At 40.5% G+C, this 18,346-nt stretch overlaps 1 protein-coding gene across 1 annotated transcript in view; it reads right to left on the bottom strand.

Annotated features, from left to right (window-relative positions):
- The window catches only part of LOC139478260 (cornifelin homolog A-like), a 58,358-nt gene that overhangs the window by 28,072 nt on the left and 11,940 nt on the right, over positions 1–18,346 (bottom strand). The window contains exon 2 of the mRNA XM_071260676.1: positions 446–509. Coding sequence (XP_071116777.1) covers positions 446–496 — 51 coding nt within the window. The 5' untranslated portion in view covers positions 497–509. The remainder of the gene's footprint in view (positions 1–445; positions 510–18,346) is intronic.

Genomic DNA, 18,346 nt, shown 5'->3' with positions numbered 1-18,346 from the left:
ATTAATTGTGTATGTAAGTTAGTATTTTATTTTTTTCAAGTATTCTAAATAGCAAACATTCCTCAAAAGCATAAGGGGGGCACGGGTGGCCCAGTCGTCTAAGGCGCCGCGATTCGCTGTGCAGAGTTGCGTCCCTAGGGCACGCCAGAAACCTATGATTGTGGGTTCGAATTCCGGTTCGCCCCAATTATGTTTCTAGGTTTGTCAGCACCAAACCTGTGCTCGTGGGTTTCACCGAAGTGGTAAACGTCTGAGGCCTGCATCCCTTCGGGCTTTCCTCCCACATTAAGCTGACACGCTGCGATATAACTGGAATACTGTTAAAAGCGGCGTAAAACCCAACTCACTCACTCACTCAAAAGCATAAGAAATGAATAATGAAAAGTAAGAAATTAATTGATGTAGTGAAGTATGATACACAATGCCTGTGATATGCCACATTTACCTGGGATGTAGTCACAGTCACTTGACCAGGGGAGGTAACTGGCTGCTCCATCGTGGTGTTCTCACTGAAAGAAAACGTAGCAATCACATTTTCAAACACAGTAAAATGACTTGGATGATTCAGTTTTGGTGATAACTGGCTCGTAGCTTGCAAAGAGACTCACGGGTATCTCAGCGCAGCAACACAAGCGCTTTAATGAAGCCCAATGTCCTTGAACGTTAGAAATAGCCTTTTAATTTTGTTTTGATAACCAGGCAATGAATCTTCTTTAAAAGGGTCACCACGTCAGCCTGGGGCTGCTAGTTGGTTGCATTGTTTTCCTGGATGACGTAAGTGTTTACATCAAGAGAGGCACAGGTGTCAACATATAATTCTCCTCTCCAAACACATCTGGCCTCATCAAGTCCTGGAGCCTGTTCTACGAGGCGAGGGTAGCACTACAAGTGTCGTAAGTCTATGTTAAAGCATGTAATGACCTATTCGAGGGAATACCCAATAAAATTCAAACTTCCAAATACGCGGATGATGGAGCCATCTGGGTCCGCACCAGAAGCATAAATATGGCTAAAAAGTTACTGCAAAATGCATTAAATAAAATTCAAATATGGGCAAATAAATGGGGTTTCTCACTAAATGCCGAAAAAACCACAGGGATAGTATTCAAACACAGAAATATGCGCGCAAACACCCCTTAACTACAACTGGATAAAAAAACCACACAATTCCAAAAAGAAACCAAATTCCTTGGACTAATCTTTGATCAACACCTCACCTGGGGCGCTCAAATTAAAAACCTAACAAATAGATGCACTAAAGACCTAAACACACTACGCTGCCTGACAGGTTTGATCTGGAGGGCCTCCGAGGAGACCCTACTATCACTTTACAAATCACTAATTAGATCAAAAATAGACTATGCCAAATATACAACACCTTAAACTCCTCATTAAGCGATAAACTAAACTCAATTCAATATCAAGCACTAAAGATAATCACAAGCAGTCAGCATGGCACACACCGCATGTCGCTACAGGCACTAAGTGAAATACCCCTGGATCTACGCTGAGAACAGCTAACAATAAATTACTGGGCCTCAACCCAACAAAACCTTAAAACTAACTATAGCCCCAGACTCCAAGCTCTAGCTCCCAAAAACCCTCAATTAACACCAATCTCTCAACTCATAATAAACAAGAAAGAAGTGAGCAAAGCTCACATACCCCCGTTATACAACAAATACTAAATAATATATATTTCTAACTGATTTTAACTTCAAAGTTTAAAAAACTAAGATTGAGTTCCAGTGACAATTGACACCCCCCCCCACCCCACCCCCCAAATCTCCCATGTTACCAGTGTTCACTAAGAGGAAGTAGATCACCATGAACACCTTTAAATAAAAATTTGATTGAGGAGTTACATAAGAAGAATTATCAGAAGTACCAAAAATTGTTGATATAAAACCACATAAAAATTGGAACAATATCATATAAGAAAATCAATAAATTAATAATTTCAATCTAGCCTTAACAGATATGGTAAAGAATTCATAAATTCAAACAAACACGAAGCACAGATACTTATGATGATCTACATGTGTGGAGACAATTTTGGAAAATATATTAGCTATACAAACCAGTCATCAAAATTTCTAAATTCCATCATGTTTCAATGAAAACAGCAAAAAAGAAAACTTTCAGAATCTTATAATAGATAAAAAACAATCATAGTGGTTAATGTAGCAAGTTTGCTGAAGCTAGGATACATAATACTGTAAACATGGATCGTACAAAAACTCTACCCAAAATTTATGTTTCACCATGATTCCATGGAAAACGGCAAAAATTAAAAAATTCAGAATCTTCAAACTAGCAAAAGGCACAAGTACTCATTGTGGTAAATGTGTGTAGCAAGTTTGGTGAAGCTAGGGTGCATGGTTAAAAAGTTATGGGCCGTACAAAAGCTCGTTCGGAAGGACGGACGGACAGAACGCTATATACCCCTGATTTACTTCGTAAACAGGGGTATAATTACCTAAATAATATACACAACCTAAATAATTTACAGTTAAACACTGCCCCAAATAACACCTTCACACCCAAACTCCAAACCCCCAAAATCGACATATCTCTCTCCACCAGACTAAATAAAGAAACTGATCCAAATACCACTAAATCAATCACATTAGCATATATTCACGAAAAATGGCCAAATTGGTGTCACATTTACACAGACGGGTCCTTTGACCCAGGCTCAAAACGCACAGGATTCGGTATCCATATCAACAAACCCCAAAAAGAAACACAATCATATAGGCTCCCAAATAATCAATTTTCACAGCCGAATTAATGGGGATAGTAGCAGCCCTGCACAGCGATAAAAAAAACCCAACAACACAAAAAAGCGCCCAAAACTAATAAAACAGATAATTAAAAGCGCCAACAATCTACGTAAACGAAGTAAAGACATAGAAATAGTTTGGATTACTGCCCACGTTTGAGTGTTTGGCAACGAACACGCAGACAAAGCAGCCAAATCAGCACTTAAATTAGAAGAAGTAAGCATCAACCTACCAATATCAAAAAACGAAATTAAAAGTATCAGAAAGGAAAAAATCTTCCAAAAGTGGCAAAATAACTATCAGAAATCTGATTGCAAACTCAAACACCTGCTACAAAAGCCACTCAAAAAAACAAAAATCCATTATAAAACCAAAAAAAATTGACAGAGTAATAACTAAACTACAAACAGGCGACACTAAGTTCAACTCCCACCTTCACCAAATTAAAAAACACCAAACTGGTAAATGCCCCCCACTGCAAGAAACGCCTGAACAAGTAACATTATATTGCACACATTACCAGCAACACAGAACAACACTCCAATCCACACTTAATTGCAACAATCAAATGACACTAGCAAGGGTTCTTAACCCCCTAAATGACTTAAAAACCTTTAAAGCACTAGGCATATATCTAATCAAAACAGGCCTACTTGGCCGCATTTAAAAATAAAAGTACAAAAAACAAGCTGCCAATAAACCCTAAAATTCTAAACCTATAAAAACACATAAACTCCCTTTAGTCCACACACACCCTCCACCTTTTGCATGGCATATCTCAAAATTCCAAATTTGTTCTCCAAATTAAGTAAGCAACCCTAAAAGCCCCACCTAGGTTGCCTCACCTTTTCGGACATACCCTTTTCGACCAAACACTAAATGGCCTGGCGGGCCTGTGCGCAAAACATGCATCTGTCGGAAAGCGCATGTTAAATTCCTAATTTGAGTAAGTAAGTTAAAGCATAGGAGTTACGATAATCTTAGCGCAACGATTGCTTTGTTGAACAGGGCCCTTCAGTCACAGTCTCCTTGAATCCGACATAGACGAAACGTGGACACTGTGATCTTTCCCTTCTTTATGTTACAAAATGAGCAAAGTAAGGTTAGGACACTATTTTATATACGTTGTTCCCTCATGAGGATTATATGGTGTGTTTTGCATTTCATGGTTAAAAACTGCTCACTGTAGCACTAACTTATTTACATTCTCCCCTAGTGCTCTTACCCATTCACGGTAAACTGTATTGCTTTTAAAATGCACATTCATTACTGTCTTGGCAAAAGTTATCATTCAGTGATAACAAGAGCCAGAAATAGCACAGGTGTGTTGTCTTTTCTGTTGTCAAGCCAGGACAACACCTTTCTCTCTGGGGCAGGTAACATACGACTTTGCTCCTCACACATTACACATGACACTGAATTCATGTGAGTCGTCTTAACCCACTGCCTTAAAAGAGGAAGAGTAATAGCAATGTACGAGCGGTTTGTTCTGGGCAGAATAAATCTGGGCAATCTACACCCTTTCTTGAAAGTGTAGTTTTTTAATTACCATTACCCCATATTAAAAATAACCAGAACCTATACTTGAATTGGGGTGTTCATAAATAACACGGGTTGTATTTTAGGAGGATTTATTCTCGATGGTCAGAACAATTGATCCACGCTTCCTACGCTGTTGCGTGAATGCCACTTATGGTATGTTGTACCTGCCACATATTGGGAGTTATCTCCCTTGGATAAACGTGCTTTAAGTCGGTAGCCATTAAAGTGAGTTGTCTGAGAGGGTTCCCTCCCATAACGTAGACCTCCCAAAAAGCAGTTAAAATTACAGCCCGTTTGATTCCAAATGAGAACGACGAATTGCAAAATAACTCAAAATCCAGAAAAGTGTGTGAAACATCAATACGGTACTTGACCACGAATACCCTGTACCCAACAAAATCTGAATTTTGTTTATTTTAAGACCCATGACGGATGAAGTTCTTTAAGAAACTATCATGTAATTTTGTATAGAAATGTGTACATGACACGTAGGGGGACAAACTGTGGAAGGCACAGCGCAAGCACGCATGAACTGCACGTTCTGTGGTAGGGGGAAATGACAGAGCGTTAGAGGGGCCGTCTCATGATAATTTCAGTCGCAATCTGACTCGCTCATGCCATAGATCTCGTCGTCGGAACTGCTGGTGCCTGAACCGACTGCCACTATTATAGGTTGGACTGTTGCTGGCCGTAGTCCATCTCGTGACCAATAACGTGGCTCTATCTCGTCAACTAATGTGGCCACACAACGCCTCCATGTTTCTACTGTTACCCGACCAAGGGATTCCTTTACGAGTTGTTCAACGTCTCGTAATTTGAATGTTGTGTTCGATCGTCCAACGTCACCCTTGACGATGCCCCATACCAACTCGATTGGATTCAGGTCGCAGTGATAAGGTGGCAGTCGTAAGACCGCGTGACCCAGACCCTTGATGTAACTGTCAACTTTATACACTGGGTCAGGTTTCATAGTTTTGATGATTTCATAGAGCTGTGGTTTCGTCGCTCGAGAAGGAAAGGTAATGTTCTTCCGTTGCAGCCAAGTAACCATGTCTCCTTTACGGTTATTAGAGGTTGGAGTCTTGCTTTCTGGATCCTGCACACTATGATACGGTGCATTGTCCATGACAATGAGAGACTTGGTAGGCAAAGCAGGGACTAATTTATCTTTCACCCACTCCAGAAATACATTGCCGTTCATTTCTGTGTGGTAGTCCCTGTTGTCTTTGGCCTTGGCTCTAAAGACGAGGTCACAGTCTGGGAGAAAACCCTGACTAGCAGAACCAGCATGGAGAACTATGAGTCTTTCACCCTTTCCCATTGGTAACTTTCTACCAGACTCCTTACAGTTACCACTGGGTACCCACTGACTGCTGGCTGTGTGTGACGCATTTACCTATGTCTCATCTAAGAAGACGGGCTCATATCCTTCTTCACGTTTCTGCTTGATGGTACGAAAGTAATGATTTCGGAGACGAACAATGTCAGACCGTTCACACAACACAGCCCTATTTTCTCCAGTTATCTTTTTGTATTTGTAACCAAATGTATGCAACAGCTGCCATAGTTTGTACTTTGTAACACGTAAATCATGGTCAGTTTCAAGGTGTTTCTTCAAAATTCTTAGGGACAGGTACTTATTTTCTGAGTGCAGTTTAACAATTGCATGTCTGACTTGATCCCTCTGAAAACTGTCTAATTTATCAACCTTGCGTGGTTTTGACATGTTCCCTACCTCCTTGGCCTGACTATTTGTATCTCGTCGACTAACAACATTTTTAAGTTTCTGAGGGGACATACCAAGAGCTTTTCAAGCTCGTTTCAAGAATTTATTAATTGCATAAAAAGGCTTTGCTCTTTCTGCTTCACTTCTAAAGAAATCATACACATTATTCAACATTAACTGTTTAACATCTGCTGAGTAGGGCATCTTGTCATTGAATGAACACAGTCACTGGGTAGCACGTGCAGACCGTGCTTGCGCTGTTCCTTCCACGGTTTGTCCCCCTAAGTGTCATGTACACATTTCTATACAAAATTACATGATAGTTTCTTAAAGAACTTCATCTGTTATGGGTCTTAAATTAAACAAAATTCAGATTTTGTTGGGTACAGGGTAATCATGGTCAAGTACCGTATTGATGTTTCATACTGCAGTCCGCAGATAAGATCTTCATGGATGGAACATTCTCTACCGGCCCTCCTCTGTGGAACCAAGTATACATTATTCACGCGATGTCAGGTTCCACCATGTACCCTCTGGTCTACACTCTCCTTCCAGATCGCCAGAGAGCTACATACATCAGACTCTTCAACCTCCTCAAGACCCTGGTTCAGCAGACCCTCGGCCGACCCCTAGCTCCATCTGTCCAAACAGACTTCGAACTTGCTGCATTTCCTGATGTAAAAGGCCGTCTATTCCATTTCTGTCAGGCAATATGGCGCTAAACACAACACCTAGGACTTGCAGTTGCATACAAAGAAGATGTGGAGATGTGGATACGACTAGTTGCAGGTCTGCCATTGCTGCCCCTTCTCGAGGTCCAAGATGCCTGGCTTGAAGCCATGAACCAGTGCCCTGATGTGCGCCAATCGTTATGACATGGGTGGATGACGATGCCCGGTTCCCACCTCGACTGTGGAATCACCATGCGACACAAGAGCCCCATACAAACAACAACCTAGAAGGTTTCCACTCCAGAATCAGCAAGTCCAGCACAAGCATCCAAACATCTTCAGATTTATCGAACTGATCCAGAAGGTAGAAATTTCGGAGAGAGCGAAACTAGCACAGATTCAATTTGGAGCAGCACCGCCACCCAGGAAGGTTGTCTACAGAGAGAAAGAACATCACCTTGTTCGACTCAAGGAACAGCTTCATCGCCGTGAAAAGACACCCCTTCAGTACCTGGATGCAGTTGGTCCAGTGATGATAAACAAGTGAAAATGACTGATAATCATAAATGACAATGAAATAACATTTGAATAAAAAATTGTGAACTCTACCCAGCTTTCTTTCTTGTTACATGGGTGATACCATTTTACTTAAGGGTACAGGGTACTAAATACTGATGCAACCAGCCATAACGAGTGTTGTTTTAACGGGTCTACGTTTTGGGAAGATACCTCTGAAAGACACACGTCTGTCTCGTGACTATATTGCATGGCATTGAGCATGTAACATGCCCTACCCAACAGCCAGTAGAAGTTAAATAAAAAGAAAACTCCAGGCAGAGATTAAGTAATTATTCTGCAGAAAGCAGCAGCTATACAGGTTTATTTAATGCAATACCGTAAAAGGTCAAAACATCATTTCATTACAAAACATTATATGTATACATATATGTAAAAGACATACATACAACACTGCCACAATCGTTTCTTGAGTGATTTGGGTATTTCACTTGCATCCCATCGTGCCCATTAATCATGTTAATGTGTAAGGTAAGCCTGAAATGACCCAGATTGTAGATGTCTACCTCTCTGGAAACAAACTTGAGCCAGGGTACATTGCTGACAAACCAATGTTCATCCTCAAGCATATCTGGGACTCAAACACACTTTCCAAAGTTAGAAATTGGCACCAGTCTTGTGGCCCTTGCCAAAGTGCACAATAATTAAGGTATCATAAGGACCAGTAGAAATTTGCCATTTTTAGGATTTGCTAAATGTATCATTATAAGGACCAGTGGACTAAAAATGTTAGTTTCTAACGCTGCCATCGCATATAGTTTGACAGGAAAAGGTCGCAACCTTTCGGCTAATTGCAGCATCTTAGACCATGGAGGCACCTGTATCACCTTCATTTCTTAGTCGATTCTCTCCATGGCCCATCTCCGCTGCAGCACTTACAAATTAAATCGTGTACTCCACTGCAGCCACAGAATTCTGCCTATACCCAGTACACATACATAACGCATGCAAAACAATTTGTCAGACTCGTAAACATACAGATGGATAAAGTGACAGCATAGTTGAATGTCTGTCACAACGTGTAGACATAGACTGACGATTTAGATGAATGTCTGTCACAACGTGTACCGTATATGACCACGGATAAGCCGACCCCGTAGATAAGCCGAGGTGCTAACTTGACCATTGAGAGAAAATGATATGACCCGCAGATAAGCCGAACCAGGAATTGAAAGGCAAAAAACCACTGCGAAGTCGGACTGCAAGACATGTGCTGGTACTCGCAGATATTCAATGATATAAGATGAAAAACGTTGTAATTATATTGAAAAAGTCTTTATTATTTCTAATAAAGATTTAACAAACCAGTCATCCACTTTCATAATGTGGGAAGCTGTTTCTCTTGGTTTTTTTTAATTTCATAATGATCGTTATATGTTGCCATCAACAACGAAGCGCCATTTTGTGAATCGGAGTATATAGAATTATGAACCCGTGAGAAAATATATCAGCTAGAGCAAAGACTCGCAGTTTAAATTCAGCATCATAAGCATGGTGTTTTCGTTTCAAACTCGTGATGAGATTGTCAGTCAGTAAAAATATACCAACTTTTATAACCCCCTTTACACCACTATTGTATGTTAATCCAATTGAATTAAATAAAAATCATACTATGAACACATTGAATGACCATCACTTACTCACAGGCTTCTGCAGTTTATTAACTAATCTCTCGAAAACAAAGGAATTAAGCCCCTACTCCCAACACGATCGCTAAGCACCCACAACTTGAAAATGTTTGTGTCAACAACATGACAATACCAATCGGCCCGTTATTATCAATGCTCATTTCCTTGTGTACTGGGTTGCTTTTTAAACAACAGGAAGCAATCACAGTGGTCACCGTTTGTGACGTCACAGGAAACAGCTGATCACATCTTTTTGCTAATGGCGAACGGAATAACTCGCCGATACAGTTGTTTATTTGCCTCTTACAAAAAAGGTAGACATTTGTTCACTATCAATTTATGAACTTTGCAAATCGTACGTAATAGCTATTGGCGATTTCATCTGGGGATTATATATTATAGCTGTGAATTACATATATTGTTACATCTAAAGATTGTTGAGTTTATGAAGAACGATAAACTTTGAGCATTCAGTTGAAAACTTATTATCGGAAGTAGTAACATGCATAACATTTTTTTAATAATGACAACATTGGTGTATAATAATAACTTTATTGATAATTTATAACAATAATGGCTCTAGTCCTGGCAACTTCCAAACTTTCGAGAAGTTGTAATCTATCTAATCATCGTCATTCAGGCGATGTTTCTGACAGATCACGATCTGAAAAATACTATCATGAAAGTGTATCCCGGGGACAAGCCGAGCCCTTTCTGCAGAATCTTTTTTCTGGTCCTCAAAATTCGGCTTATACGCGGTCATATACGGTACATGTTGACTGACGATTAAGATGAACATCTGTCACAATGTGTAGATATAGACTGAATGTCTGTCACAACGTGTAGATATAGACTGAATGTCTGTCATAACGTCTAGATATAGACTGAATGTCTGTCACAACGTCTAGATATAGACTGAATGTCTGTCACAACGTGTAGATATAGACTGAATGTCTGTCACAACGTGTAGATATAGACTGAATGCCTGTCACAACGTGTAGATATAGACTGAATGTCTGTCACAACGTGTAGATATAGACTGACGATTTAGATGAATGTCAACCTCCATGATTTCACTAAAAGAAAACTAACAGAAGCAGTCCACATTTGCTGCCACAAGCCATCAACAGAGATCAAGGCTCTTTCATCCCATCCGCCTACTATGAACTCATTAAGCAATAATCACTACACCTATACAAACTTGTCCTGTTTAATTGGCTTCATGTCCCATTGGCTTCCACCTATGTGTTCTCTGTCCATCACGTTGTGACAGTATTATCCTTCTGTTGTCATTACTTACTCAAGTTATCCCACTCATGTATGTAATTGTTGTTAACCTTAATCCTCTACTGTTAATCTTCCACCTACTATATATATTCTGTACAATGTCCCTCATTCATACATACACCACCCCAACCAAACCAGCTAACTCGCCACCACAAAACACCAAAAAACGCAAACTCGACACATCCACTCCACCTCCATCGCCAACACCCTCCCCGGCCGCCTTCCTCACCACCTTCGCCCTCTACTTCTTCTCAGCAGGCTCAGGCACCACTCTCTCACTAGAACTTTCGGCAGACAAAATAGGACTTTGGTTCAAAAGACAAAAAATAAATTACAACAATATTAAAAAAGCCAACAAAGGATACCAGATAATCTTTCCTAACCGAGAATCTTACAACGCAGCAAATAAAATAACTCAAATATTCCACGTCACGGTAATCAAACAAACACCTAATTGGCAACAATATACACGAGGCGTAATTAGGGTTAACCCAAGGGAAACAACTGAGGACTTACAATTATACTCTCTAGAAGCTAACATAAACCAAGACCAAAACCCTCAACCCCTAATCACCAGCACGCGCAGAATAACCTCAACTAGAAACGGAAAAACGGTCCCAACCTCCATTGTCATAATCAACTTTAAAAAAAACGCTAAATTCCCTGAAGCCCCCAAACACATATCCTTCGGAGCCCACACCAACTTAGAAGTCAAACCCTATATAAAGCAGGTTAAGCAATGTTCAAAGTGCCTCAAATACAACCACACTGCTTCCCAATGCACCTACCCTAAAACTAAATGTAAAAAATGCGCACAAACAGACTGCACAGGCACATGCACACCCTGGTGCATCCACTGCAAATCCACCCAACACACCTCACTTTCAAACCAATGCCCACACAGACACACACTCACCCAGCAGGCCAACAAACACATAAACATAGAAACGGCTAAAATCCAAACACGAAAATTTGCTACACCTGCATCTAAACCACTCCTCCCTACACCACACCCAAACACCATCCCACAAACAAACACCACACCCATAACCGACAGCTCTGTCTGGGACCCCTACCGAGAAACCGCACCCACCTCACACACACAAGCAGCCACTCAACCAACCACGAACCCTCCCAAAACATCAACCCCCGCATGCAAAACAAACCTCAAAATGACCACCACAACACGACCCTCATCCAAGCACCCTACAGCCCATATGGCAACAACACTCTCCCACAAGCAAGCACAACAACAAAACACAAACACTAAGAAAACATCAGCTACACCCATCCCGCCAACACCTTCACAACCCTCCACATCACATGCCTCCCCCATGGAAACTCAACCAGCTAAACCTAATCCAACCCATGACGAAGATTTCTCCACTACTGAGGAAACAATAGACACTACTCCAACTAAAACAAACCAAACTTCCCAACCAGCCAACACCCCAAACCTAAATAACCTCACCTTACTCCTAGCATATATGCATAGTCAAAACTCACCAAAAGCTAGTATGGAATCCTTCCACAAAGTAGCTTTCAATCTAAAATTAACCGATCTTCCCTTCTTCCTCTTTAACCTCCATCTAAAAGAACTCACCGAATAAAATAAAAACTAAAAACTAAATCACCAATCACCCGAAACCAATAATGGAAGGACTAAATATTTTTCAGTGGAACGCCAACGGACTCACCTCCCATGGCCATGAACTAAAAACTAAATTTAAACTAAATAAAGGCCCTCACATTGCTTGTATACAGGAAACCAAATTCTCAAAAAAATCGAAATTCACACTACCTAACTACAACTCAGTTAGAACTGACAGAGCTAAACCGAAAACAAGAAGAGCCGCAGGAGGACTAATCATATTTATCAGGGAAGATATAAATTACGAAGAAATAAAAATAGACACGCCAAACCTAGAAGCCAACGGCATTAAAATCACATTAAATAACCGAAACATAAACATCATAAATATTTACCACTGGGCGGAACAAAAAGTCCAACCTGAGGATCTAAACAAACTACTCAAAATAAGCGATAAATCTACTATATTCCTAGGAGACTTTAACGCTCACCATCCTACATGGAGCATAGATGATAAAATAGATAATCATGGCAAATTAATCTCCGAATGGATAGAAACAAACGACCTAGTACTCCTTAATAGCAACCAACCCACGAGGTACGATAAGATAAACAAAAAAATGTCGGCTATCGACCTAACCATATGCACCGCAGATCTAGCCCAAAGCACTCAATGGGAAGTACACGACGTCCCGCTAGGTAGCGACCACTTCCCCATAAACATAACCATAGGAAATACAAACGTACCAATCCAAACAGAAAACCAAGAACCAAAATTCCATTACAACAAAGCTAACTGGGACCAATTCCAAGATATCTGCAACGAAGCTAACTTAAACGAAATAGAAAATAATGATCCAGAAACCTATTGTAAAAACCTAACAGACTATATAATAAACGCAGCCAAAACCTCCATCCCCTTCAAAACATCTAAGACAGGCAAACCGACGGTACCATGGTGGAATGAGGAAATAGAACAGACTAGACGAAAACGCAAATCAGCCTTCAATAAAGCAAAACGCGACTACAAATATTTAAACATAGCCCACGAACTAAACCACCAGGTTCAAAAACTAGTCCAAATAGCCAAAAGTAGAGACTGGAAAAAATTCTGCGAAGGTATAAATAACCGTACAGATGCCAGAACGGTCTGGCGCAAAATCCACGCCATTAGAGGCTTAAAACGACATAAAAAAAACCCTAACATTAACAACTCAACCAACCCCGCCCAAAAAGCAAATAATCTCGCCAACCACTTTTCGGCCGTTAGCAGTAACAGCAACTTCAGCCAAAAATTCCAAGATAAACTTAAAACAGAAAACAAACCCACAAAAGAACCAAACAATAACAATCTAGAAATAAATCAACCCTACACAATGGAGGAGCTCCTCTACGTAATCCAAAACAGGAAAAAGGGCACAGCCCCAGGATTAGACCTAACCTCTTACCAAATAATTAAAAAACTCCCCCTAAAACTGCTCCAGGCACTACTCAAACTATACAATCTCATCTACCTAAACGGACAGGTTCCTACTCCCTGGAAACAGGCCCTAGTCATACCAATCCCTAAACCTAATAAACCAGCTAATCAAGCTAACTCATATAGACCAATATCCCTAACTTCAAACTTATGTAAAGTAATGGAATCAATGGCTAAAAATAGATTACAACATTACTTAACCCAAAATAACACCATAAACCCAGATCAAAGCGGTTTCACTCCTGGCCGCTCAACCCTAGATAACCTCGCCCGACTAGAACAAGATATTAAGACAGGACAACTAAATAAACAATATACCACAGGCATCTTCTTAGACTTCTCTAAAGCTTTCGACATGGTATGGCACGATGGGCTAATACAAAAACTTAAAAAAATAGGACTCAAAGGTCAGATAATAAACTACATCCAGGACTTCCTAAACAATCGTAAAATAACCGTGGGTATAGACCAAACTCTATCGGACCAATGTCCCCTAGAAAATGGCACTCCACAGGGCAGTATCCTCAGCCCCACCCTCTTCAATATAATGATAAACGATCTATTCGAGGGTCTATCCCCTAAAGTAAACACATCAAAATTCGCGGATGATGGAGCCCTCTGGATCCGCACTAAAAGCATGAAAATGGCCAAAAATCTACTCCAAAAATCTCTTAATAAAATACAACAATGGGCTGACAAATGGGGCTTCTCCCTTAACTCAGAAAAAACAACAGGAATAGTATTCAAACATAAAAACATGAAACCCGCCTCCCCAATCCTCCAGCTAAACAATCAAACAATCAAATTTCAAAAACAAACCAAATTCTTAGGACTTATTTTCGATGAACATCTCACCTGGGATGCTCACATCCAAAACCTAACAACTAAATGCAGTAAAGACCTAAACACCCTAAGATGCCTAACTGGCTCTAACTGGGGAGCCTCCAAAGATACTCTCCTCTCTCTCTACATATCCCTAATTAGATCAAAACTAGACTACGGCTGCGCCATATACAACACCCTAAACAACTCTCTATCTAAAAAACTTGACTCAATACAATATCAGGCTCTCAAACTCATTACACGCACCCAACATGGCACCTCCTACACCTCACTTCAGGCCTTCACAGGAGAAATGCCACTAAGTCTACGCAGGGAACAGCTAAGCTTAAATTTCTGGGCCGCGTCCCAATCAAACCCTCTCATCCAAAACTTAATAAACCAAAACATCAGCCCTAAAAACCAAGCTCTAGCTCGTAAACACCCCTTACTTACCCCAATATCCCAAAGAATAACAAACTACCTAAATGAACACCAAATTAAAAATCTTAAACAAAACTGCAAACAATCAAATATCTTCACCCCTAAACTTAAAATACCCAAAATAGACACAACACTAGCTAGCCAAATAAATAAGCAAACCGACCCAAACATAGCTAAAACTACCACACTAGCATACATACACAAAAATTGGCCAAATTGGTGTCACATTTACACGGACGGATCCTCAGATCCGACCTCCAAACACACGGGTTTCGGAGTCCATACCACACAACCAACTAAAACCACACAATCCTTCCGACTCCCAAATAACCAATCAATATTCACGGCCGAACTAATGGGCATGGCCTCAGCCCTCCACAATCAAGAATCCAAAAACAACCAAAAAATCCTAATACTTACTGACTCCCTAAGTGGACTACAAGCCCTCCAAAACAAAAATACCAAAAACCGACCTAAATTAATAAATCAAATACTTAAAAGCTCCAACGACCTAACAAAAGCAGGCAAACAAATAACCTTCTTGTGGATACCCGCCCACGTAGGAATATACGGTAATGAAAACGCCGATAAAGCAGCTAAATTATCCCTCAAAATCCCAGAAATAAGCTTAAACTTACCCATCTCAAAATCAGAAATTAAAAGTGTAAACAAACAAAAAATCACAAAAAAATGGCATAACCTATATCTAAACTCAAATAGCCAAATCAAAAGAGTGCTCAGCAAACCACTAACCAAACCAAAAATTCTCCATCCATCAAAAAAAATCGACAGAGTAATCACTAAACTCCAAACAGGACACACCAACCTAAATAACCACCTAAAAAAATTTAAAAAACACACTACAGGTAACTGCCCACACTGCAAACAACCAGAAACCCCAGAACACGCACTCATCCACTGCACACACTACCTAACACATCGAACCGCATTACAAACCACCCTCAATATAAACAAGGCTCTCACTCTAGAAGCAATACTAAACCCACAAAATAAACTAGAAAACTTCAAGGCCTTAGGCGTATTCTTAATAAAAACGGAACTAATAAAACGCATCTAAAACCATAATAACCTACCAAATCAAAATCACAAAAACAAACAATCATCCACCATACCCAGCTCCCTTAGTTCTCCTCCCCAACCCCATCGGCATCTATTCCAAATCTCAAAATTCCCAAATTCTATATAAGCAACCCCTAAAGCCCCCTCTTGGGTTGCACAGACCACCCCCGCCCCTTTCGGAAACACATTAAATGGCCTGGCCGGGCCCGTGTGCGAAATACGCGTCAGTCGGAAAGCGCACGTTAAATCTCCAAAGTAAGTAAGTAAGTAACCCTCATTCAACAACAAACAAACACCCCACACATCCCACAAACTCACACTCTCACCCTCCCCGCCTCTCACCCTACAATTACCACATCTACACCCGCAAGCAAAACCCAACGCACAACGACCACCACACAACCAGCACCAACACAAGCCATCACAGCCACAAGGGCAACAACACTCCCAAACCTACAGGCACCCCCCGAACACCCAGTCAACAGGGAAACTACAGAAACCACTCAGACTCTCGCACCCAAACCCAGCATGCAACCCATCACCGAACAGAGTGACCAAACTAAAGATAACTTAACCAAAGAGGACGAGTACACATCCTCAGAGGAAAGAAACGATCTTACCTTGTCAGCCCCAAAAACCAAAAGCTATAGAAAAAAACTCACCCAAAACGTAGCAAGCAAAAAACTAAACATCTTAGTCCTCCTACTAGCTTAATGTTAAAGCAGTCTAATGCAGAAGCCAGCTCCAAAGCTTTCTTTGGTGTAGCACATAAACTAAAACTCGTCACCACCTCTTTCGACCGTTTCAGCAGCAACCTTAATAACCTACTAAAGTAAATACCTAAACCAAACATAAATCCACCCAGTTTCCCAATGGAAGGCCTAAACATTTTTCAATGGACTGCCAATGGCCTCGCCGGCCATGGTTCTGAACTTAAAGCTAAATTCAAAATAGATAAAGGTCCCCATGTAGCTTGTATTCAAGAAACCAAATTCTCACATAAAACTAAATTCAACCTACCAAATTATAATGCAGTGAGAACGGACATGTCCAAAACCATGCCAGGCAGAACAGGGAGGTCTAATCATCTACGTTAAAGATGATATTAACTACGAGGAAGTTAAAGTAAACACTCCTAATCTAGAAGCTAATGGAATCCAAGTCACCATCAATAACTAAAAAATAAAAATCATTAACATCTATCAATCAACACTAAAACCAATTAAAGATACAGACCTAGATATCCTTTACCAATTAGGAAATAAATCAACCATCTTCCTAAGAGACTTCAATGCCCATCATCCTACCTGGGGCATTGCAGATAAACTAGACAACCATGGACAACTAATATCAGAGTGGATCGAAAAAAATGACCTAATACTATTAAACAATAACCAACCAACTAGATACGACAAAACCCACCACACCTTGTCGGCTATCGACTTAACAATATGTACGCCAGACTTAGCACAAAGTCTGATGTGGGACGTCCACCCAGTACCTCTAGGCAGCGACCACTTTCCCATAAATATAACCCTAGGAAATATAAAAATACCAAATCAAACCCCTAAACAGGAACCTAAATTTCAGTACAAAAACGCCAACTGGGACCAATTCCAAGAATTATGCAACGAAGCTAATCTAAACGATTTAGAAACAACAGACCCCGAAACATTCTGTCAAAACCTAACTAACTTCATAATCAACGCAGCCAAATCCGCAATCCCCTTCAAATCATCCAACCCAGGAAAACCCACTGTCCCTTGGTGGAATGAGGAAATAGAGCTAACTAGACTAAAACGCAAATCAGCTTTCAACAGAGCTAAACAAGACCCCTCTCATCTCAAAACAGCTCATGAACTTAACCATCAAGTCCAAAACCTAGTTAAAACTGCTAAATCCAAAAACTGGAAAAAATTCTGTGAGGAGCTAAACCACCACACCGACGCTAGGAAGGTGTGGCGCAAAATTCACGCCATCCGAGGCATCAAACGGCACAAAAAAAGCCCCAATATAAACAACTCAACTAACCCCACCCAAAAGGCCAACAACCTAGCCAAACACTTCTCTAAAGTTAGCAGCAACAGTAACTTCAGTAAGAAATTCCAAGATAAACTAAATAAAGAAACCAAATTCTCCAAAGAAAACAGACAAGACAACCTAGAAATAAATCAACCTTACACCATAGAAGAACTAAATCACGTACTAAACAATAGAAAAAAAGGAACAGCCCCTGGCCTAGACCTCACCTCTTACCAAATAATCAAACACTTACCTACCAAACTACTCCAAACTTAACTTAAACTATACAACCTAGTCTACCTAAACGGACAGGTCCCATCCTCATGGAAGGAAGCTCTAGTAATCCCAATACCTAAACCAAATAAACCAGCAGATCAGGCAAACTCCTATAGGCCCATCTCCCCAACCTCAAATCTCTGCAAAATAATGGAACTTATGACTAAAAATAGGCTACAGCACTACCTAGACCAAAACAACATCATAAATCCCGACCAAAGTGGCTTCACTCCTGGCCGATCAACTCTCGATAACCTTGCCCGACTAGAACAGGATATAAAAACAGGACAGCTAAACAAGCAATACACCATACAGTGATTTTGACACAAAAAGCTGTATACAGGTCAATGACCCAAGAAATGTAATAAGTCAGTGGCAAAAGTCAGTAAGTCACTTAAACTAAAGATGCCGGATGCAG

This window comes from Haliotis cracherodii, unplaced genomic scaffold, assembly GCF_022045235.1.
Source record: "Haliotis cracherodii isolate W230 unplaced genomic scaffold, xgHalCrac1.p SCAF_1, whole genome shotgun sequence".
Taxonomy (NCBI): domain Eukaryota; kingdom Metazoa; phylum Mollusca; class Gastropoda; order Lepetellida; family Haliotidae; genus Haliotis; species Haliotis cracherodii.
This window is presented reverse-complemented; position numbering and strand designations above follow the sequence as displayed.